Below are 25000 nucleotides of genomic sequence, written 5' to 3' on the forward strand. Positions count from 1 at the left end.
AGATCAATCCGATAAAATAGTTTTAACATTACCACTACTATCACCATCATCGTCACTAACAACAAATTCCATCACAAATTAATCAAATTGATTTCCCTGGATCAAACGCGATCCATGATGGTAATTATTTAAAATCTCGCTATCAACGAAAATTCCACACTCTCTTTCAAATCGTTGATTCCTTGAAACGTAATTTTCACCGATCGAAAGGATAATTGTTTTAATCGTTCGATCGATAATCCTCTTTTTTCTCATCCTCTTCCGCCATTAAAATAATCCGCCAAGAAATCTCGATCTTTCGTTCGTTATAAATCTTCGTCGTGATTCATTGAAATATTTCCTGTTCGTGGAATTGTACAATAGCAATGACTAAGATATTTCAAACGATACGAGGATGACACGTAGTATGGTTTAATCCTTTTGTTTATTTCGTTAGAAGATCGATCCGCCGATCTATCCATTCATCCATCCATCCATCGATCGATCGATAGATCAATTTTCTCGGCTCGTTAATTTCCTATCTCGAAGATGCTTCGACACTTCTGTCGCATGTAATCTTACTAACTTATCTATGCGCATAATACATACGTACGTGGATACGTAAGTGTGTGTGTGTGTGTGTGTGTGTATACATATATAAATATATAAAAGTGTACAGCTTACATATATACAGGTATATGCAAGTGTAAGAACGTAAGAACGCGCGAGCGTTGATTATATACATATATGTCGAATCGATCGGAATGATGTGGGTTAATCGATTTCACGAAAGTATTTGCGCAATCGTCGCGGATCGCCGGACAAGTTATCCGAAGGAGAGCGGAAGATCGATCTCGCGTGCATTCAGGGCCGCATTTATACTTTTAAAGGGCTCGTCTTTCTGAAGTAATGTCGTCCATCGTGAGAACTCGAACGAACACTTGTTCGTTTTAATTAAAGAAAATTTGATGGTACAAAAAATCTAATTTTTATGATTTATTATTATTATTATTATTATTATTACTACTACTACTACTACTATTACTATTATTACTATTATTATTACTATTATTATTACTATTATTATTATTACTACTATTACACTACTAGTACTACTACTACTATTATTATTATTACTACTAGCACTATTATTATTATTATTATTACTATTATTATTATTATTATTATTATTATTATTATTATTATTATTATTATTATTTAATTTTCTCAAATTTTTAAGTATATACGTAACGTTATATGAAAGCGATTTTTTTTCTTTCTCTTCTCTCTCTCTTTTTTTTTTGAGTGGAATAAAATAAATTAAAATAGTTTTTCTTCACTTAGAGAGATAAAGAGATAGAGAAAGATAAAGAGCAAGAAGTTACACGCCTTAATACAATTTATGATAAATACGGCCCTGTGCGTGTTCGCATATCGAAAAATTTGAAACGAAAAGCACACAACGAAGGACGCAACGAGATATATGTATACACGTGTACATATATGTGTATATACATATATATAAACGTACACATATATGTATATATTATATACTATCTAGAGACAAGGCCTTTAACTGTTTCCTCCTTTAATAATAGATCGAAATAGAAACGATGCGTGTTAATCGATCGGACAAGTCGACCAGTCGATCGGTGCGAGATCACGCGTCTAGAACTAACGCGCAAGTTATCTTCTTTATTTATTTATTTACTTATTTTTTATTTTTTTTTTTTATTTTTTTACTTCATTTTCTCGTAATTTCTTTCCTTTTCTTTCTTTTTTATTTCCTTTTTTTTTTGCTCCGATCATCGATCGACGACTACGTCTAAACTCGCAATTATGTCAAACGTGTATTTAATCATTGATCGATCGATCGAGTTGATTGGAGCGCTCGATAAAACGTTGTTTCATAATATTTCATAATGTTCTTAGGTTAATAATTGTATACGCGTACGTGTGCGTGCATGCATGTGTGTATGTATGTATGTATGTATGTATGTATGTATGTATGTATGTATGTATGTATGTGCACGTGTGAAAGGTTAACGAAAGAATCGCGATTTATAATAAATTCGTTATATGATCTACGTTTGATATATGATTTACGTTTGAGATGATTTCATTAGAAATCGTCGATCGTAGAAGGATCGATGGGTCGATAGATCGATCGATCGATCGAATTGCATCGTTATTTATTTGAACTTATAATATTCCGCGATCGATGTGTTTCACTTTACAAATGATAAATAGATCGTGATGATCTATAGAAGTCCTCTCGCGCGTGCACGCATACACGTACATACACACACACACATTGTGGTATTGTTATATGATCTATATTTATCATTTACAGATTACGATACAGATGAGACACCGGTGTTATTGACGGACGACAGTTCCGGGGAAAAGATTTACGTTGATGATCGTAAGCGAGAACGTAGATCGTTAACGGTGAAAACGTCGATGGATCATTTTGAAGAGGATTACGATGGTAATAGGAAGATGAAGAGAGAGGAAGATTACGCGGAAGAGGAATACAAGCAGTTCGTTGGTCACAGAGAGCATCGTAATTCTCTTCGAGATGGACGGTATCATATTTTTTTATTATTATTATTATTATTATTAATGTTATCTTTTTATATATATATATATATATATATATATTTCATTAATCGTTATAAAGTCCTGGATCTCTGTATAAATTTTATATCATTTTGAGATTATATATTTAAATGTATATATTTTTCTTTTTTCTTTTTTTTTCTCTTTTTCTCTTTCTTCTCCAGATATTTATTTATTATATTTAATGTGTTATACTAAATAAATATAACCATTACTATATATATAATTAGGGAGAGTATATTATCAGAGATTATAATAGATTATCTTTTTTTTTCTTTCTAATAAAATTATATCCTTCGAATATATATATATCATCGTACAATTATATTATAGCTATCGCGTTACATTACATTTAATTTTATTATTATTTATGTTAATTATTTATTTACTTCTTATTATTTTATTATCTATTATTATTATTACAAAAAAAAAAAAACAAAAATTTACTTTCTTATAATAAAATTGAAAATTAGAAAGATTAAAAAGAAAAAAAAAAAGAGAGATACACTAACTTGCGCTCAAAGTTTCGAATAAATACATATATACCTAGATATATTTAAATAGATATATACATAGATACATAGTTAGATATATAGATAGCTCGTTACGTTTCATTCACGGTCTGAAGAATTGTGTTACGCATAACTGTGCGTATGTGTATGTTCGTATTTGTGTGTGTATAGCGCGAGGCGATACAAGATAGCAAGCGGCAAGCAAGCAACACGCTATCTTGCATCATAAAGCATGCATGCACACGAAGGGTTAGCATTCCGAAGGTAGAATTCTGTTTTTTTTTTTTATTTCTTACCAGTTTTTTCTTTTCTTTTTTTTTTCTTTTTTTCGCCCGTTTATTTTAATTTATTTTATTTTATTTTATTTTATTTGTTTTTATTTCTTTTTATTTTCTCAAACAACCTTATCCTTTCTATCTCTCTCTCTCTCTCTCTCGTTTTCTTTGTATGTATATATCTATCTATATATCTATCTATCTATACGTCTATCTCTCTCACTCACTTACATAGAAATTGATATCGTGCCTTAGGTATTACTCCGTCGAGCGCAGACGAAATTATCCGAAGGATACATACCTACAGGACTCGGAAATGGAATCGGATCCTTTCGTGGCATGGAGACCGCAACGTGCCTTACCACGAGAATATTTCATCGAGATTCTGGTAGTGGCGGATAAGAAGATGACCGAGTATCATGCCGACAACCTGGATAGTTATATTTTGGTATTGATGAGTACGGTAAGATCGTAAAGTCCAGTACTGGTATTTTTTATTATCTTATTTTTATTTCATTTTAAAGAGATCGAGAGAAAGATCGAGAGAGAGAGAGAGAGAGAGAGAGAGAGAGAGAGAGAGAGAGAGAAAATATTCACTCTCTTATGCATTAGATATCTTAAACTTAGAAATGTTAGATAAAGAGAGAAAGGTAAATATTCAATATTTTGATTTATCTATCTTACTCTATGTTGGACAGATAGATAAATAGATAGATAGAAAGAAAGAGAGAAATATTAGGCATTGGTCTTACATATACATATTTATAAATAAATAGATAGACAAAGAAAGAAAGAATGAGAGAGATAGATAGAAAGAGATAAAGTATTCTAATCCACTAACTCTTATATGTAAGAATGAGAGAGAAAGATAAATAGCAAATATTTTGATTTACCTATCCTACTGTCTATTGTATACATAGAAAGAGAGAGAGAGAGAGAAAGATATATATACATAGATAGAGAGAGAAATAAATATTCGACGTTAGTCTCGCGTATACATATCATATAAATAAAAGGAATGAGTGAGATAGACAGAGAAGATGAAATCCTTGGAAACAAAAAGGGTCCATATAAAGAAGGACGATCGATCTTGTAAATCCGAACACGAATCTGTCGCGTTCGTTAAATATTATGCAAATAGACCTAGTAGTTCTCGACACCCACCAGTCGCGAAGAGTTAGTACGTGAGTATGTGAATACGTGAGTACATATGCGTGCGTATATACGCATGTATGCGTTTACGTACGTTTATATACGCGCGTGTGTACGTATATATATCCGTGTGTTTCTTCTAAATAATCTCAGATTCAGCAGTCGACGGTGAAGGTAAGAACCGGTGAAGAACTTTCGACCATTAGTCATCTTGTATCAAGACAGGCGTGTATCTAAACGTAACAACTTCCGTCAGTGAAATTTGATTATTTGTAAAAGCAAGTAGCTATTTGAGTCAACTAGAGAGAGAGAGAGAGAAAGAGAGAGAGAGAGAGAGAGATTTATTATATATTCAGATATATGTAATGGAGGTTTGTCGTCGATCCAACTTCTACAATTTATGTATTTTCACCAGATTAAGTTTTTTTTTTTTTTTTTAATTTTTCCCCCACCCCTTCTCTTTCTCCTACCCTTCTCTCTCTTTCTTTCTTTCTTTCTCTTTCTCTTTCTCTTTCTCTATTTCTTTCTCGTGGGAACCGATCGAAAAATGAAAATAAAAAGAAAGAAAGAAAGAAAAAGAGTGAAGGTAAAAATAAATATCAATGGAGAAAGCCATTAACGAAACTAGTCGTCCGTATAATAAGCTTCCTCTTTCTCTCTTTCTCATTCATTGGTATGGAAGATTAATCGAAATCGATAAAAGGGACTTATGAATTTAAAGGGTCTGCCGTATCGAAGGGTTTCATCGAAAAAATTATTAATAAAAAAAAGAAGAGGGGGAGGGGGAGGGGAGGAGGAATGCACTGACGCATCGACGACGACGACGACGACGACAAAATCAAATATCGATTCGATATGATCTGTTGCTAGTGACAGAAAAGCCTTTGTGCTACCAACTTATATATAAATGTGTCTTTATGTGTATGTATGTTTGTATATGTATATATAATACATACACATACGCACACCTCGGTCTTATAAATTATTAACACTTTTCTCTCTCTTTCTCTCTTTCTCTCTCTCTCTCTCTCTCTTTCTGTCTCTTTCTATCTAACTATCTATCTATATCCCTTTTTTCTCAGTCGAACGAATGGAAATATATTCGATAAAATATGAATCGAGTATTGAATCGTATCGTGAGAGAAAGAGAGAGAGAGAGAGAGAGAGAGAGAGAACTTTAAGCTACTTAAATCGAAGGAGAAGTCGATAATCGATATACTGAAAAGATTTCTACTTTGGTCAAGTCATCCTAGTGGAAATGACGTTGGACTTTTTTTATTTTATATATATATATATATATATACACATACACATACATACGCACACATATATATATATGTGACACGTCGAAGTATATATACTTGCTTTGTTTTTAGTTTGTCTTTGTTAACAACTGCGCCATACTGCAAAAGGACTTGTAATTCTCTCTTTCGATTTCTTTCTTTATTTTCTTTGTTTTTTCTTTTCTTATTTTCATTTTTGTATTTCCATTTTTCTTCTTTTTCTTCTTATTTTTATTTTTATTTTTATTTTATGTTTTTTTTTCTTCCTTCCTCGTTAGGAGCACGCAAAGATGAAGGAGGGGAGAGTTACATACGTACGCGTGATGATTATAAAATTCTTTTTGAACGTCGCGTGCCATATTTCATCACGATCTTTACTCACGTCATTCTTACTGATTGAGAGAGTGGGAGGGAGGGAGAGAGAGAGAGAGAGAATAAGAATAAGAAAAAGACGATGATGAAGAAGAAGAGGAAGAAGAAATAATAAATGAAAAAGATTTGAAGAAACGCTTTGAAAAAATTTTATCTCGTTATAATTATCGCTAGTTTGTACGTTCTATTACATGAATGCTCTATTAAACGAATATAACTGATAAATCCTTACTAACGCATTAAGTAGAATGATAAGAACGATGGAATCGTACGATGCAAACGCATTAACTATTCTCTTTCTAAACTTCAAGTTCGAAAAATCTCATCTCGGAAATCACTATCATTATATTCGATATTATGTATATTATATATTTCATATATATTATATATTTTATATATTTATATTTATTTATTTTACATATATATATTTATATTCTTTTTCTATACCTTCTCTCTCTCTCTCTCTCTCTCTCTCTATTTCTTTTATTTTCTTTTTTCGTCAGTCAATATTTTAAATATTTTATTATTAATAATAATAATAATATTATTAGTATACAGGGTGTATCTTTTGTTTTCATATTAAAGGTCATAGAAATAGTGGAAAATAGAAAAAAAGAAAAAAGAGAATTTAACAAAAAAAGAAGAATGTAATGAGAATTTTCATCGCACAGATTAAACGGATCAATTCGTTTAGTTTTTCATTTACCATAGAGACGTTAAACTATGGTATTATATCTTAGGCGCCGCTTTCAAAAGTGGAATGCGACGGGCGGGACTATGAAAAGAAAAAAAAAAAATTACGTAGTACGTATCTAAGTACTTAACGTTGGACCGATCGGTCGTATCAGATAGAACCTACTATTTTACTTCGATAGTTCCTACACGTGATCTGGTTTGTACGGACACGATTAGGTTAATCCTGTAGTTTCATTGTAAGTTCTCTTGTCTGTTAATCCCATAAAAAAAGATTATACCTATATGTATATATAAAAAAAAAAAAAAAGAAAAGATTGAATTACAAATCGAATCGATTTTGGAAGTGAGAGCGACTAAGTTAATACTGTTCATTGTGTTCTCTCATAATCTATTAGTTACATTAAAAAAAAAAAAAGAAAAAAAGAAAAAAGAAAAATCTACAATAAATCTAATCGATTAAAATACGGGGTTAGATTAATACTGTCTATTATATTTTTTTATGATCCATTAATTACATAAAAAAAAAAAAAAAAAAAAAAAAATAGGACAACAAATGTGAGACTTTCTGTTTGATGAAAATTAAAAAAAAATATATATATATAAGTATGTGTTTATGTATGTTGCTACATACACACACACATATATATATATAAAATGGAAATAACTATAAATCGAATCGGTGAAAGTTTCTACGACGATGATTTATGCTCTTTCGATACGAATTCATACTTTCCAACTTGCTAACAAGGACACATGCGCGCGCGCGTCTATATGTCTCCTCTCTCTCTATCTCTATCTCTTTTTTTTTTTCTATCTCTGTCTCTCTGTGCTATCGCGTTGTTTGCGATGGTACACAGCGGTAGTAAAAGCTGATAGTATTACACAGGTGTAAGACACGCCGATAACAATACCATAGCACGACACTCGAGCAAACACACCTGTTACGTAACAGCGGTAGTAGCCAACGTCGTCGTTCTTGAGAAATTGTGCTAACGAATCGATCTAACTTGTGACTCGTGTCATCGAACTTTTCTTTTCTCTCTGTTCTTTTTTTCTTATTTCTTGTGTTTTTTTTTTCTTTTTTCATTTTTTCTCTTTTTTTTTTCATTTCACTCTCGTCTTATCTTGAGAAAAAGAGAGATAAAGGGAGAGGGAAGGGGTTCGTGATGCAAGGATAGTGGGGAAAGATTTTTTTTTTTTTTCTTTTATCATCATCCATTTTTTTATCAATCCTCAAATTTGTATCCCGAAACAATGGATTTATCTTTTTTTTTTTTCTTATTTTGTTTTTATTCTATTTTATTTATTTATTTATTTTTTTTTTATTTGTTCGTTAAGAACATTCTTGCTTTTTAATATTTTGTTGGACTTTTATTTTATTTTTGTTTCTCTGTTAAAAAAAATGTATGCGTTATTAGATACATTTTGTTCGAGTTAAAGAAATGATCATTTTGTGATAGAAAACATTCTATTGGAAATTTTTAAGTAACTAGTTTTCTTCTTTTCTTTTTCTATTTGTTTGGTTTAATACTAAAAAATAATAGAAATATTTTCTTACGTGTATTATCCTAAAATCGTATATTTAAAATTAAATTGTAATTATATAATTCCATTTTCTCTTCACACACACACACACACACCAAATATCGAGTTACACTCGAAGTAAAAGTTCAAAGAATTATCAGATTATAATTCAATGAATTCTCCATATAACAAATCAAACAAATATAAACTTTTTAGAAACGAGTGAGCAATCTATTAATCCTTTAATGACTGTAGAAACACAATACGATGTATTATATACGGTATAAAGAAAAGAAAAACAAAAGGATTAAAAAAAATACATATACAATAGAGTCACGTTCGATTGGATTTGGATTTGATCGAAAAAGAAATCGAGCGTATCAAAATTAATCGACAGTTAGGAAAGAAGAGATTGAATCATCCGCGATGGGCGTGGGCTTTGTAAGTAGTAGTCGTCGTGGTCGTCATCGTCATCATCGTCGTCGTTGTCGTCGTTGTCGTCGTTGTCGTCGTTGTCGTCGTCGAGAAAGCAAAGCTCGAATAGATAGATTCGTAGGATGTTGTATTACTGCGATCTCTAAAGGTGCGGTTAGGATCGTGTGGGATATTTTTATCTAGAGCTATTGCGAATAATATTATAATGATTCCGATGATAGGTTGATCATACATTTACCATTATATATATATATTTTTTTTTTATTTCCTTTTTCTACGTTTTTATTTTATTTCGTTTTATTTTATTTTCTTTCATTTTATTTTATTTTATTTTTTTTCTTATTTTTGTTTGTTTTTATTTTTATATCCTTTTTCTTTTTTTTAGTTTTTGTTTCATTTTATTTTATTTCATTTTATTTCATCTTCTTTCGTGTTATTTTTTTTTTATTTTTATATTCTTTTTTGTTTTTAGTTTTTTTTCATTTTATTTCTTTCTTATTTTTATTTTATTTTGTTTATGTTTATTTTTATTTCCTTTTTTTTCATTTGTTATTTTATTTTATTATATATTAATTTTTTTTTTTGTAACATCACTATCAACCTTTTTTGAGGGGTAATACTAATATCAGTTCTTTTGTAAAGTATTTTATTACATGTAATATATTTATTACAAAAAGGACTTGAGTATAGTGGTTTTTTTTTTTTTTTTTTTTTTTTTTTTTTTTTTTAATTTAGATTTTAGATATAAAATAGTGACAATTTTTTATATTATTTATTGATCGATCAAATAAAATATATATATATACATTTTTTTAGAAATTTAGAAATGTACATTAATAATAACAATAATAAATTTATTTAATTTATTATTTGCATAATACATAAGTCACATATACGATAAAACGTTGGGATTAATTATTAACAAAATAAATTCAAACCTTATAAATTTAAGTTCGTTAAATGTATCCCTTCGTATGTGCATGATAAATTTCATGGATTTGGCTTGAATGAAAATCGATAATTCTTGGACGAAACAAAGCAAAAAAAAATAAATAAATAAATAAATAAAAAGAAAAGAGAGGAAAAAAACCGATTACAATAACAGACACGCCTAAGTATAAATGGGTTATCCAGGATTAAATATGGAAGACGAATCCATATTTATCGTGATCGGTGACGACAGGTAGAAATGGATTTATTCTTGTCCAATAATAGAGTCGATAATAGTAGTAGTAACAGTAGCGTAGTAGTAGTAGTAGTAGTTTAGTAGCAGTAGTAGCAACAGAGTAGTAGTTAGTTACATATTAACCATTTCTCTCAGTGTTTCATCAGATCGTCGAACGTGACCGAGTTGTCGAACGAGATCTCATGAAAAAAGAATGACGAGAAAACCGACAAAATATGGATCGATCGATCGATCGATCAATTTTTTTCTGATCTTTATTCTTCGTCTACTTTTTCCTTTTTTTTTTCTTAATCCTCTTTCTTTCTTTCTTTCTCTTCTTATATTATTTTTATTTTTTGCCATGATCTAGAGTTATTAGGTGTGAGTAATGTGTGAGTATAGTGAAAAGATCCATCATTGCATCCACGAAGGATTAGGTAGGAATTTATGGTTGCAGGGATGATAAAGTTCTTCCTACGTTATTACATACGTACATATGTATATATTATGTACACCAGTGCATAGGAATTAATATATTCGATAAACGTTGTTACATGTTTTTGTCTTTGTCTTTGTCATACTTATTCTATTTTTATTTCTTTTTCTTTTCCTATTTTTCTTTTATTGCATATTGATGCATAATTCGTCAATACGTTATCGATGATGGATTGATGTATCCTTGAGAATAAAAAAAAAAAAGAAGACAAAAAATTGAAAAGAGAATGGACGAGACATTAGGAAGTCTAGAAAGTGTTTTTTTTTTTTTTTTTTTGTTGCGAATCTTTATTTATAAGTTAATAAATAATTAATCTCTATCTTTCTGTCTCTCTCTCTCTCTCTCTTTCTGTCTTTTATTTATCTACTTATATATCTATCTATCTATTTTTCAATCAACCTATATTTATCTCTTTCTTCTTTTTGTTGAGAATCTTTATTTATAAATTAATAAATAATTAATCTCTATATATATCTTTCTCTCTTTTTCTGTGTTTTATTTATCTACTTATATATGTATTTATCTTTCAATCAACCTACATCTATCTCTTTCTTCCCTCTCTCTCTCTCTCTCTCTCTCTCTCTCTCTCTCTCTCTTTTATCCATTTACTTATTTATTTCTTTCTGTCCACGCGCCAAACATAAATAAGTCATCAATTTAACGATGCATCCACGTCAACGCTTGAAAGTGTCACTTCAATTAAATCCGTTAATCGTTATAGATCATCGTCTAATCGGGCGTTCACATCTCCGAGGAGCTATTATTTCTCATCAGAAAGAGAATGTGTCGATTAAAAACATAATGCTTTGAAACACTTTGTTTATTACAAATATATACATATTAATATACAAATTACAAGTATATACATATTAAATATACAAATTATAAATATGTATATTTTATGTGTATATATATATATATATATCAAATTGTGTATGTGTGTGTGTGTGTGTCATAATATATATAAATATATATTGTGCATATATATATCGTAATGTATATAAATATATATTATATATATATAGCATTGATTTTTATCATAATATAATATAAAACAAATAAAATATAAAATATAAAAAATATATATAACTGATTTTTTTTTTCTTCAGGTATCTCGAATTTACAAAGACCGATCTATTGGAAATCCTGTGAGCATCTTCGTTACAAAGATCACTCACGCTGACATAGTATTCGGTAAAGGTTACGACGAAAATTACGAGATCACTGCGATAGATATGTTGAATCAATTTTGTCGTTGGCAAAAAATCAACAATCCTGATAAACCATCTCCGGAACATCACGACGTGGCCCTGCTTCTTACCAGGTTCGTTAAAATACAAAAAGATGGAAATTAAAGAGAGATAGTAAAGTCTTAAACATATAAATGATTTTTAAAATCAATTATTCTCTTTTCTTTTCTTTCCTTTTTTCTTTTCTTTTTTTCACAAATTGTTTGGTCTATTATTATTTTTTTCTTTTTTTTTTTTTCTGAATTGTAAAACTACAAGATTAGAAACTTTCGACTCACCCTGTATTAATATGAATTGTTTATGACGAAGATTATAACAATACATATATATTTATATTTATATACTTTTTTATTTTATATATTTTTATTTTTTATATTATTAATTATATTTATAATTAAATATCTTTATATTATCAATATATATATATATATATATATATACATTTTTTCTTTTTAGACAGAACCTGTGCCTTAATCCAGGTGGAAAACGTTGTGATACACTTGGCCTTGCCGAGTTAGGTAAAATGTGTTCTCCAGATGCGTCCTGTGCAATCGTACAGGACAACGGTTTGGCTGCAGCATTTACTATTGCACACGAGATCGGCCATGTGTAAGTGAAACAAAAACACACAGCAAACAAATATACACAAATATACACATACAAACGTATTTCATTGTCATTCATCATTCGTCTTCTTCTCCTCTTCCGCAACAATAAAATCTTAACAATACATAAAATAAAATAAAATATGTATGTACATACCAATACAATAATAACAACAATAAAATATGTATGTGTGTCTGTGTGTGTGTTTATATATTAAAAAAAAAAAAAAAGGGAAATGTTCGTGTTGAATTTTCTTTCTTTAATTTCTTTTTTTTCTTTTTTAGTTTAAACATGCCGCACGACAACGATTCAAAATGCGACGAATTTCGAAATCATTCGAGGATACATAACGTCATGTTCAGGATGTTGGACGACGAGACTTTCCCTTGGGAATGGTCTAGATGTTCTCGCCATTATGTTACAGAGTTTCTCGAGTAAGTAAAAATATCGTTCGAGTATACAAAATAAAATAAAATTCAAAATATTAATGAAGATCTTTTTCTCTGTTTCTCTATCTGTCTATCTGTCTGTTTATCTGTCTGTTTCTGTCTTTGTTTTTGTTTCTGTATTTATACAGTCCCTGTCTCTACTTGAGGATCACTGTGCATAATAATAATCAAGGAAAACGTTCACCCCCCTTTTTAAAAAGTTCAATTTCTATCTTGGACAGGCGCGCAACAATGATGATGACTCATTTATCGCTTAACTCAATAAGGAGACACGCTTTCTCGTTCCCTTATATTCGAGGATTAAATAAAAACTAAGAGAATGATTTGTCTCTGACAAAAATAATAATAATAATAATGTTAATAGTAGTAGTAGTAGTAGTAGTTGTAGTAATAGTAGTAGTAGTAACGAATCGACTCAATTTCAAAAACTGTTGTAGTAATACTGGCATCGTTCCATTTAAATTGACCTAAGAAGTTCATTACACTCGCATTCAATCTAGCATGTTTGAGTCAAATCATACTTGAATATATTTCCATATATATATCTACTTGGTATATATCAAACTGGTGATTATAATAATGATCTAAATTCAAATCATTTGAGATATTAAAAGATGTATATATATATATTTTTTTTATCTTTTATGTTATTTTTTAAATTTGTAAAATTATATAAATTGAATAATTCAATATATATACATAATTCAATAGCTATACATACATACATACATACATATATATATATAAATATATATATATAAAATATAAAATAGTGTATATATAGAAAAAAGATATATAATATTATAAATACATATATTTTTTTATAGTTAAATAATTAATACATAAAATTTATTATTAATGCATAAAAATATAATTCTACATTTCTTTATACTTAAATGATTAATACATAAAATTCATAGACATTCCAAATGATAAACAAAATCCAATATTTGTACATGCCATTTTTTTCTTCTTTCTATTTTCTATTCTTTCTTTTTTCCTTTCTTTCTTACGATCACAGAGGGACACATGTAAAACGAAATACGTTAATGACGTTACAATAACTTTGATAAAAATGAAAAATCTTCTTCGTTATTGTTAATTTTGTTTGAAACGGAAAACGCATCACACAGTTCCGTAGAGAAAGAGGTTTGAATGGATTCAGTTTGGTTGCGCGTTGTGAAGTGAGCCAGCGTTACAAGTTTTTCTCTCTCCTGAAGAGGAGGAGTAGGAGGAAGAGGAAGAAGAAGAAGAAGAAGAAGAAGAAGAACAAGAGGAAGAAGAAGAAGCAGAAGGAGATGAAGAAGAAGAAGAAGGAAAAGAAGAGAAGAGAAGAGAAGAGAAGAGAAGAGAAGAGAAGAGAAGAGAAGAGAAGAGAAGAGAAGAGAAGAGAGCTTCTCCCCGCTTAGGAATCCGGTTTCGCGAGATTCTAACCGAAGACTTATTCCGTCGTGCACACGGGGTGTTTTGTTTGTTAGGTTCATTTCAAAAAATTAAAAAAAAAAGAAAAGAAAAGAAAAAGAAAAAAGGAAGAGAAAATATATATAAATTTTCGGTATTTATTTTTGGATCCATCAATCTATTTATTCGATAAATATATTTTTTTTTTCTTTTTTTGATATGAAAAAAAGAAAAGAAGAGAAATGATACCACAAATATACATACATATATATATATATATTTATAGCAATATATATATATATATATATATATATATATATATATATAAACATATAACATAACATAAACATGTAATAAACGTAATAACATCGATAAAGTCCCATAACATTAATTCCTCTTATATTATTTTCCAGAACGGATCGTGCCAATTGTCTTTTGGACGAACCTAGCAAGAGTATACAAAAGCCAGATGCCGCACGACTCCCGGGAATTGATTATTCTCAGAACAAACAATGCGAACTGGTCTTCGGTCCAGGATCGAAGATTTGCCATGACATGGTGAGTAATGGTAAGTCGCAAACGTTCCTTCGAACGACTACAGAATAAGGAGCACTATTAGTTTAATTAACAGTTGTTTGTCCTACCTATTCCACGATCACAACCAACACGTCGTCCTCTCTTCCTCGTCCAGAAAAAAAAAAAAACCAAAAAAAAGTATAAAATAAAATAAAAAACTAAAAAAAAACTAAAAAAAAAACAAAATGGACGAACGAACGAACGAACCAAATAACAATTAAAAAATAGAGAAAGAAAAAGAGAGAGAGACAGAAAGAAAGAAAAAAAAAAAAAAAAATTCCGAATGACAAATATACAATTTGGATTGATGTAAACGTAAAAAGTAAATGAAACAATTGGTCGATTACCGGCCAGTCAGTGTGCAGGACACTCTGGTGTACCGCTCCAAGGTGGGGAGGTAAGTGCCGCACAGAATATACACCATGGGCCGATGGTACGAGTTGCGGGGAAGGAAAATGGTGTCAACGTGGCGAATGCGTATCCAAAAAGGATTTAAATCCTGTTGACGGAGAGTGGGGTCATTGGGGTTCTTACGGGGAATGTTCACGCACCTGCGGTGGTGGTATTAAGAAGAGATATCGCGAATGCGATAATCCACCACCACAAAATGGTGGAAATTATTGCGTTGGCGAGCAAGTCAATTACGAGAGCTGCGGGACCAAGGAATGTCCACCTGGTAGTCCTGATTTTAGGTATGTGAATAGGAAAAATAAAATAGGAATTAATAACGTGATTATAATTTTGAAATAAATTGTTCATTGAAATTTTTTCAGGGAACAACAGTGTCAGGAATACAACAATAATAATCTTAATATACAGGGTCTTGCGAGGGATGTAAAGTGGCATGCTAAATATGCTCGAAGTGAGTCGAATTTTAAATTTATAAAATATATGTATGTATGTATGTACGTACGTATGTATATTTTCTATATAAATAAATTTTATACGTAAAAAATATAAATATTTTATATATATGTATATATAAAATTGCAAAAAATAATTAAGTACAAAGCGGCATAACAGCATTAACCAAACTCGAGTTACTCTAACGCCGAATCATTAAAAATCAATTTGTTTTAAACATATTGGATATAATTTGGAGATATTATATAATCACGAATGGTTATTTCGATCAAAGAAACAAACGGTTCTGTTTAATAAATTAAATTAAGAAAAAAAAAGAAAAATAAGGAATTTACAAAGTAAACGATCAAAAATGTCTTTTTTTTTTAAGAGAAAACAGAACTTTAATTAATTATTAATAAAAAAAGAATATCATCGAATGTCATTAGATATTACATTTTATCATTGTCGTGATCTAATCGTTCGCTTCTGCATTGCATGGCTGGTTGGTTGGTTAATATTGTTCGACGTTATACACGAAAATATAATGTCGTTATTACGTTATTACAGTACAACCGGAAGATCGTTGCAAGTTGTATTGCCAAGTAGAGACCAATCAGTATTACATGCTTCGCGACAAAGTGATCGACGGTACGCCCTGCGGACCGGACACGTTTCATCTGTGCGTAAATGGTCGTTGTAAACCCGCAGGATGCGATAACGTTTTAAATTCGACAGCAGAACTCGACACCTGTGGGGTATGCCGTGGTGACAATTCAACCTGCCAAAGAATAAATGGTTCTTACAATGTCACTGCATACGGATATAACAGAGTTACAAAGATACCAGCTGGAAGTAGCAATATCGATATAAGACAACACGGATGGTTTGAATTTCACTATGACAATAATTATCTCGGTAAGATTATTTTATTAATTAGTAAATAGTAATAATATGCAAAATGATTTTTCAACTAATTTTTGTTGGTCGGGAAGATCGTGTAAAAAATAATTCCATCGCTTTTTTTTTTTTTTTCATTTTTTTTCTAATTCAATACTTCCAAAATGATATTACAAGATAGCCGCTTAATGGAAGATCTAAAAAGAAAAGTCTCTCGTCAGCGATTAATAAAGGGCTCGGCAAAATTAGGATCATGTGATAATCTATTTTTTTTTTTCTTTTATATATATATGTGTGTGTGTGTGTGTGTGTGTGTGTGTGTGTGTGTGTGTGTGTGTGTGTGTGTGTGTGTGTGTGTGTGTGTGTGTGAAAATTTTGCCAATCTTTGAGTTGTGGTATAAGAAATAATAAAATATATGAATTAAATATATTCGTAGCTTTACGTCTTGGAGAACATGGGAAGTATATATTAAACGGAGATTTCGTGATAATGCATCAAAAGGTCGTTGTATTTCCTGGAGTTACGATAGAATATAGCGGACCAAAATCAATCGTCGAGAGATTAAATAGTTCACGACCGATTAGTACGGATTTGATATTGGAAGTAAGTAATATTGAAAACCTTAAAACGATATAATATAATGATGATGATGATGATGATGATGATGATGATGATGATGATGATGATGATGATGATGATGATGATGATGATCTTATCTCGAATATATGAATGTAATATTTACGTCATACAAGATAAAAATAATTACGTATAATATTTTTCTTATTTCAGGTATTATCGGTAGGAATGTTGCATCCACCGCAGATAACGTACGAGTATACAGTCCCCAAAAAAATATTGAACAGTTATAAATGGGTATTGCGCGATTGGTCGCAATGTAATCGTATGTGTCAAGGTACAAAATATCGTAAAGCTGAATGTAGAAGTACGGAGCACGAGGATGTCGTCACTGAGGATTATTGTCGTGCGGAGGATAAGCCAAGGGAAGAAAGTCAAATGTGTAATGGACATTGTATGTTGCAGTAAGTTTTCATCAAAATGATATAAAGAATAATTAATGGAAGAAAGAGAGAAAAAGAAAGAGGGAGAAAACAGAGAGAGTCTTTGACAATGGGTTTTAAAGCGACGTGTAAGAAAAGGAACAAAACAAAAACAAATACTTTACTTTCAGATGGCAAATCACGTCTGAGTCGGAATGTTCGAGTCATTGTGGTCCAGGAACTCGTACAATTACGTCACGATGCGTACAAATTCTTTTGTATTCCAATCGTTCGCTACGTTCATTACCAGTACACCTGTGTTCTCATTTGGAAAGGCCTAACGAGTTGGAGCCGTGCGAAGGACCCTGTAACGACGTTCATTGGAAATACAGTGAATGGGGAACATGCAGCGTCACATGCGGAGGTGGTATTCAATATAGGATGGCAACGTGCGTTGACTCGAACGATAGACAAGTATCCGAGGATACTTGCGCTGGTCAAAAAACACGCTTGAAGAATATCTGCGGACAAGAGGCTTGTCCAAAATGGGCATTCGGTGAATGGAGCAAAGTAAGATTTAGATAAACGGATTTGTTTTTTATAGATGTGTAAATATTAACCGTAACCTCGTGTATATTTCATACGATATAAAGGTCATATTTATGATAGTGCTCGGTCAGCTGTGGCATTGGAGAACGTCATAGAGCTTACTGGTGCCATGTTGAAAATCGTATCGTACCTCATAGCAATTGCAACGGCACTTTACAATTATCGGTTAAGGAGTCATGCGACGCAGGACCCTGTTACTCTTGGCAAACTACCGATTGGAGTCCGGTAAATTCTTTTTCAATAATTACAATAAATTATAGCTTTCTGTGTATAATGTACAGGGTCGATCAAAAGTTCTTATATCTGAGATAAACAAATGCATGTGATTGATTGATTGATTGATTGATTGATTGATTGATTTATACGGAGACGTATTTACGATCTTCTGATATTAACGTGATCCATGAGAAGTGATTCATGTAAATAATGATTTCTAAATTCGACGATTAAATATGGTTCATCAGTCAATATCTGGAATTCTTCTCATCTATCGTTTATATAGCAAGAGAATATTCGTTTTGTTTACAATTTTAATGCTCCCATTCTATATTAATAATTGTTAACTTTGGACTTTATCACGTTTGCTCAGTGTTCCGCAACCTGTGGAGAAGGAATACAAACGAGGAACGTTGTTTGTAAAGGTACAGATGGATCGACCAATGATAAATGTCTGTCATCCAATAAACCAGAAGATTGGATTTCCTGCGTATTAAAACCTTGTCTTACAGGGGTAAAATCGACTCATTTTCTCATATATATATATACACATCATGTTTGAAATATTTTTAAATCAATTTAATCGCTGATATGTTTCCACAGACAAATCCAATTATATATTCTGATCCACCGCATGAAGAACCCTATCCTCAAGACAACGAGATAGATAGCAATGGTATTACTTTCCGTTCTGTTTATCAGTGGATTACTGGACCCTACGGAGAGGTTTGTTCTATTTTAAATTACAACTATAACCGTTATAATAAACAAATATATATATATATTATTTTTATTTTAAATAAAGTGTTCAAAACCATGCAACGGAGGGATCATGACAAGGCTAGTAAAATGTATATCAATGGAGACAAATGCGTATGTTCATGAAAATTATTGCAATTCTAATGAACAACCAATCAGTACGATGACCTGTAATCATCATCCATGTGCAATCTGGAATACTGGGGATTGGAGCGAGGTATGATACAGTGAATCGAATAAAGTTCATTGATAAATATTCTATCGCTAAGATAAGTAGATAGATAGATAGAAAATATTTTTTCTAATGAATTGATTTTCTGGTCAATTTGCTTATACAGTGCAGCGTTACATGTGGTAATGGAATCCAACGTCGACAAGTACGGTGTCAAAGTCCATGGGGAGAAGTTTTACCGGACAAGGAGTGTTCGAGCAGTGGGAAGCCTAAGGTCTCCAAGGATTGTCGTAAATCTTGTCTTACGAATAACAATCAGAAGAATCAGAATAATTATCATTTTGAAGTTAGCATCGTTCGTAAATGGAAGATATCCAATTGGACTACCGTAAGTAACCAAAGTTGTCTCATACTAGACCGCATTTATAATTTTAGAGATCCTAGGTGCAATCATTGTTATGAGGCCTTCAAACAACAAGTGTTTGTTTCGGTTAATCAAATTCATTTTTTTTTTCACATTTTTTTTTTTTATTGTTTATAAAGAATAAAGTTTAACATTGTGACTCTATAAAAAATGACACCTCAGGTTGCACCTAACATGCTTTATGATAAATGCGGCTCTGATCTTGATCGAGTGAATTCTAGCAAACAGAACAAAAGACAAAGCGAAGCAAGATAGAAATTAATCCTAATATTTCCATATATAAATATGGGAGTGAGTATCACCTCCATTTTATAAAGTAGGCATTTGTGAGAAAGATCGATCTCTTCAAAGCCCGAATAGTTTGTATATTTTTGTATTTTTATAATCAACCCGTATTAACTTCAACGAGACTTTATATAGAGAAATAATGGGTCAATCTTTTCTCACGAATCCTAAAAATATTAACGTTATTATTATTCGCTATTATTTTTCAATCGATCGTTCGAAATCGTTTCATTATAATTTACTACTACAGGTCAAAGATATACCTTGCAATGTATAAAAATGAATGTCGATGTTGTAAGTTGTTTTCATTTAAAACTGTGGCTTCAGTTAAAACTTTGGACGATGATGATTAACTATACTTGATTATATAAATACATAATAATAAATGCATCCGCGTTGTTGTGCTGCATTGTTCCAAAGAGCCTCGTATGACGTGCGCATATATATTCATCATATGTACTTCCTTTCTTCTTCTTTAGTGAAAAACTCAAATTTTTTTTATATATATAATCAAAAGAACGTACGAATTAGATTAGGTGTTAGAGAGAGAAAAAAAAGAAAAGAAAACAAAAAAAAGAAAAAGAAAAAGAAAAAGAAAAGAAAAGAAAAGAAAAGAAAAGAAAAGAAAAGAAAAGAAATTGTGAGAAGATCAATGGGGTATAGGATGGCCAAGAAATATAAATATTTTCCAGTGTACAAAATCATGCGGCGGTGGAATAAAAAGACGAAGAGTGGAATGCATGATGAGCAGAGGAAAGGATGGACCAGAAGTACCAGTGAACGACGAGCAATGCACAAAACTAGCTGGCCTAGAAAAGCCAAGATCTCAGAGACAGTGTCAACGTATTCCCTGCGATTATTCTTGGCAAGAGGGCACCTGGTCGGAGGTATATCCTCCTACCTCACAACCACCACCTCTTTTTAACTTTCCCTCGGTTAAATGTTTCATTTTCATTTATCGTCAGAATTTGCTCATTCTATCTTTATTTCTTTCTTTCCTTCTTTCTTTCTTTCTTTCTTTCTTTCTTTCTTTCTTTCTCTCTTTCTTTCTTTCTTTCTTCCTTTCTTTTTTTCTTTCTTTCTTTTTTCTTCCTTTTTTTCTTTTTCTCTTTTTTTATTCCACGACGATATTTCTGTGTATAGGAAAATTATATAGAGACTTTTGGTGACCGTACAAATTTCTAAATTCCATGACATGTTTTCTCTTGTTCGAAGTGACTCATAATCATAATAAGGATCAATTAGAATCAGTTTTTTTTATTATCTATTAGCATGTTACTAAATCAAGATGTTGTTTCGATATCAGAGATTCCCAAAGTGTGGGACGTGACCCCATCGATGAGAGTCCTGTTAAATATCAAAATGTGAGAGTAGAGTTTATATGTACATTAGGGATAATTTATTAATTAGGAGTGGATCCCGACAAAAGAATTATTGTTTTCAAAAGTGAATAGGTCTCGGCCCATAAAAAATTTGGGAAACCCTGTTGTTTCGTTGATCATTTCCATTGAGGATCATTATCGTTCCTATTTGTGAATAGAAGGATGCATGACGGCTGACATTTGTATTCTGGCACGTTGAATTAATATCTGATATTGGGATGTTAACGATTGTTCAATTTACACAGGAGATACAAATTATTGTTGGGAACATTGTTTAGGCCCCAAGCCTACTTTTTTTTATTTATTTATTTATTTATTTATTTATTTATTTATGTCATTTCATTTCTTATCTCGTTCTTCATCTGATTTATGTAAACTGACAGAATTTGCTGGTTTCTCAATGCATGACATATTGTTAGATCGCTATCTCTATAAAAGCAATATTAATTGTTTGATTATCTTTATTTTCATTCATGTAAGAGAACATGATTGTTAAAAAACAAAATAGAATATATATATATATATACACACATAATACATATGTTCCCTGTAATTTATCAATAAATAAAGATATTTGCCATATAGTCAGATTTTAATAATAAATCTATGTACACGATACATATATGATCTAATGATGGCAAGATAACTCTATGATTGTTTATTTTGGGTTCTAGCATGAGCATGTGAGGATTTGTTATGTTACTGTGTTCTGTGCTTATGTTATATGTGTGTGCGAATAATGAACATTTGTAATAGAATAAAAATAATGATACGCATGAACCGGTTGATTATGAAAATGGTCTACGACTAAATCATTTTAGATATTAAAAGACACACACACACATATACAAATTTTTTCAAAGAATAAATATACCTACTTTTTTTTATATTTTTGTTTAATTATAGAGAATATTGTAAAATATTGCAAATAGAAAAATATATGAGATAGAGATCAATTCCATAAATCACTGGTTGACATGTATTAAAAAACTCACAATATATTTATTATCATATTTTGTCATAATTGAAAATAATATATAATTTTATATATTTTCCAAGTGTTCAGCAGAATGTGGCAATGGTGTACAACGACGTAACGTAACGTGTCATCGAGTTAATCATTATGGTTGGACAGATCCAACAACGACTGAAGGTTGTCCGATGAATAAAAGACCTGAAACCGAACGAATGTGTAAATTACGTGAATGTAATGATAAATTTTATTGGAGGATCAGCAGTTGGAAGAAAGTACGTGAAAATTTTTTCTTAAATATTTGTACAAATTATAACAACTTTACGTCCTCTATATATACATACATATATACATGTATATATATATATATATGTATCATTAATTAAGTATATTATTTAATTATTACAATTAATTATTAATAATAAATAATTAGTTAATATGTTAATTACTAATAAATAAATTTATAGTTTAAAAAAAAGATAAAAAAGATTATAGTTTAAATATCATTGACTGATAATTACAAAAATAATAATAACAATTATTGTCTACAATTAATTATACAATTCTAATGTAATTACAGTGTGATCAACCATGTGGACGTAAGGGTAGACAAGAACGTAAAGTATTCTGTGTCAACAAAGCCGGTAGAACCGTATCGAAATCAAAATGTCCAGAAAGTTTTAGACCAAAAAAGAGACGCAGGTGTAATCAACGAAAATGTAGCCCATTAACTTGTCTCGAGGCAAGGAAACGTTTCTCGACGACCAAGGATGGAGAGTATCCTCTTAGTATAGGTGGAAAAACAATGTCGATTTACTGTCACGAAATGTCGACTTTCAAGCCACGAGAATATTTAACATTAACGGCTGGAGATCAAGAAAATTATGCTGAAATATATGACAAGAGGTATTACAATCAAATATATAAAAAATATATTTGTATTAGTCTTTCAAAAGTTCTTGATTAGAGACCGAAAGTTTTTGAATGATTTTATAAATCAATTACTTCTTTTTCTCTTTTCTTTCTTTTTTTTTTTCTTCTTTTTTTCTTTTCCTTTCAAAATCTTTCAAACTAATAATTTATTATTTCATACAGTTAAACTGTCTAGCTTGTAAAAAGAAAAAGTAGGAACTTAAGAGAGTTTCTCAAAAAGAAAATCAATCTAAATAATTCATTTCAGAGATAAAAGTAAGTAATTGCTTTTTAAAATCTCCTAGGAAGTTTTACAATCTATATGTAACAAGTATAAAATTAAAATTATAGTATAATGTTTTAAGAGAGACAATGATAAATAAAAATCTGTTTAATTGTTTCAAAAAAAAAAAAAAAAGGCTGAAAGATCCAGAAACATGTCCTTTCAATGGAGAAAGAAACGACAGCTGTAAATGTTTCACTACTGACGGGACAATATCGGGTATAACCATGTTCAAAAGAGTACGTTTGGATCCTATCAAATTATATATTATAGGTAAATGAAATATATTCATTAATTTATTATTATTTTAATTAATATGAAATATAATATTTCATAAAATATAAATACTACAAAAAGAGAGAGAATTATCATTTTTTTTTTCTTTTTTTTTTCTTTTTTTTTTTTTGAAAATCAATTTACAGCCGACGATTATACGTTCTCTCAAACGAAAGGATCGCATCGTGTGGAATTTGGTAAAGCCGGAGATTGCTATAGTACTCAGAATTGTCCTCAAGGTCGTTTCAGCATTAACTTGAGTGGTACACACTTAAGTTTGTCTAAAGAAGTTACGTGGACTACGTCAGCCTTTAGAACATTTTATTCGATCAATAGAATAGTAAGTGTGATTTAAAAACGACAACGATAATCCTTTATAACTTTTATAAACATTTATAAATATCAATCGTTTATAAATATCGTTTATAAATATCATTTATAAATGTATCATTATAAATATCATTTTTTCCAAGAGTTAGAAAAATAATTTGGTGTAAAAATTATAAAAACATTTTTTTTCTTTTTCTATTTCTTCTTTTTTCACTTTTTGTAAGGATTTAAAGAGAAGAAGTTAAGAACAAAATTATAACTTTCGATACTTTTTTTTTTTTGTAAGAATCAAAAAGAAAAGAAAATTCAATGAAATTGATCGTTTCAGAATGATCAACAAGTTATTGGTAAATGTGGTGGTTATTGTGGATTTTGTATACCGAAGACTGGCTTGAAATTAGATGTTTTACCTCCTTAGCTAGTAAAACATTTCGTTTGATTACTTGATACAGGTTTGTATTTTAATTTTCTATATATATCAATTAATGCTAAAAACATTCAAAAAATGTATATAATATTTATATATAATTATTATTATATAATATATAATAATAATAAAAATAATAATAACATAATAATACGTACATATACATGGGTGTGTGTGTGTGTGTGTGTGTGTATTATATAGCAAATTAAAAATTAAATATTAAATAATTTTATTATACCTATACGTACAAATAACACATAGATCTATATATCTTTTTACAGTTTCAAGAAAAAACTGGAGGAATTTCAAAAAGTCTTCCAAAACGGAGGAGCGTCTCTAAAAAAGAAAATAATTGGGGATATCATTCGACCGAGAGTTGCCTAAGAATGATTACTTCTTATCACCATATATTTTTTT

The 25000-nt window shown here is 30.3% G+C and overlaps 1 protein-coding gene across 6 annotated transcripts in view; it reads left to right on the top strand.

Annotated features, from left to right (window-relative positions):
- LOC127061459 (A disintegrin and metalloproteinase with thrombospondin motifs 9) overlaps positions 1-25000 on the top strand; it is a 116879-nt gene that overhangs the window by 86255 nt on the left and 5624 nt on the right. For 3 of the 6 annotated variants that reach the window (XM_050988342.1, XM_050988343.1, XM_050988347.1), the window contains 24 exons: positions 2333-2567; positions 3644-3851; positions 11621-11835; positions 12218-12370; positions 12652-12801; positions 14631-14785; positions 15152-15485; positions 15567-15655; positions 16207-16554; positions 16974-17140; positions 17327-17577; positions 17727-18105; positions 18205-18369; positions 18734-18874; positions 18964-19086; positions 19166-19336; positions 19458-19679; positions 20693-20887; positions 22442-22630; positions 22936-23261; positions 23687-23823; positions 23973-24166; positions 24485-24608; positions 24865-25000. The exon at positions 24865-25000 is cut by the window's right edge and continues 4025 nt beyond it. In XM_050988342.1, coding sequence (XP_050844299.1) covers positions 2333-2567; positions 3644-3851; positions 11621-11835; positions 12218-12370; positions 12652-12801; positions 14631-14785; positions 15152-15485; positions 15567-15655; positions 16207-16554; positions 16974-17140; positions 17327-17577; positions 17727-18105; positions 18205-18369; positions 18734-18874; positions 18964-19086; positions 19166-19336; positions 19458-19679; positions 20693-20887; positions 22442-22630; positions 22936-23261; positions 23687-23823; positions 23973-24166; positions 24485-24574 — 4637 coding nt within the window. In that variant the 3' untranslated portion in view covers positions 24575-24608; positions 24865-25000. Of the gene's footprint in view, positions 1-2332; positions 2568-3643; positions 3852-11620; positions 11836-12217; positions 12371-12651; positions 12802-14630; positions 14786-15147; positions 15486-15566; positions 15656-16206; positions 16555-16973; positions 17141-17326; positions 17578-17726; positions 18106-18204; positions 18370-18733; positions 18875-18963; positions 19087-19165; positions 19337-19457; positions 19680-20692; positions 20888-22441; positions 22631-22935; positions 23262-23686; positions 23824-23972; positions 24167-24484; positions 24612-24864 lie in introns of those variants that run through there. The other 3 variants (XM_050988345.1, XM_050988346.1, XM_050988344.1) reach the window with 3 other exon arrangements.

This window comes from Vespula vulgaris, chromosome 2, assembly GCF_905475345.1.
Source record: "Vespula vulgaris chromosome 2, iyVesVulg1.1, whole genome shotgun sequence".
NCBI lineage: Eukaryota > Metazoa > Arthropoda > Insecta > Hymenoptera > Vespidae > Vespula > Vespula vulgaris.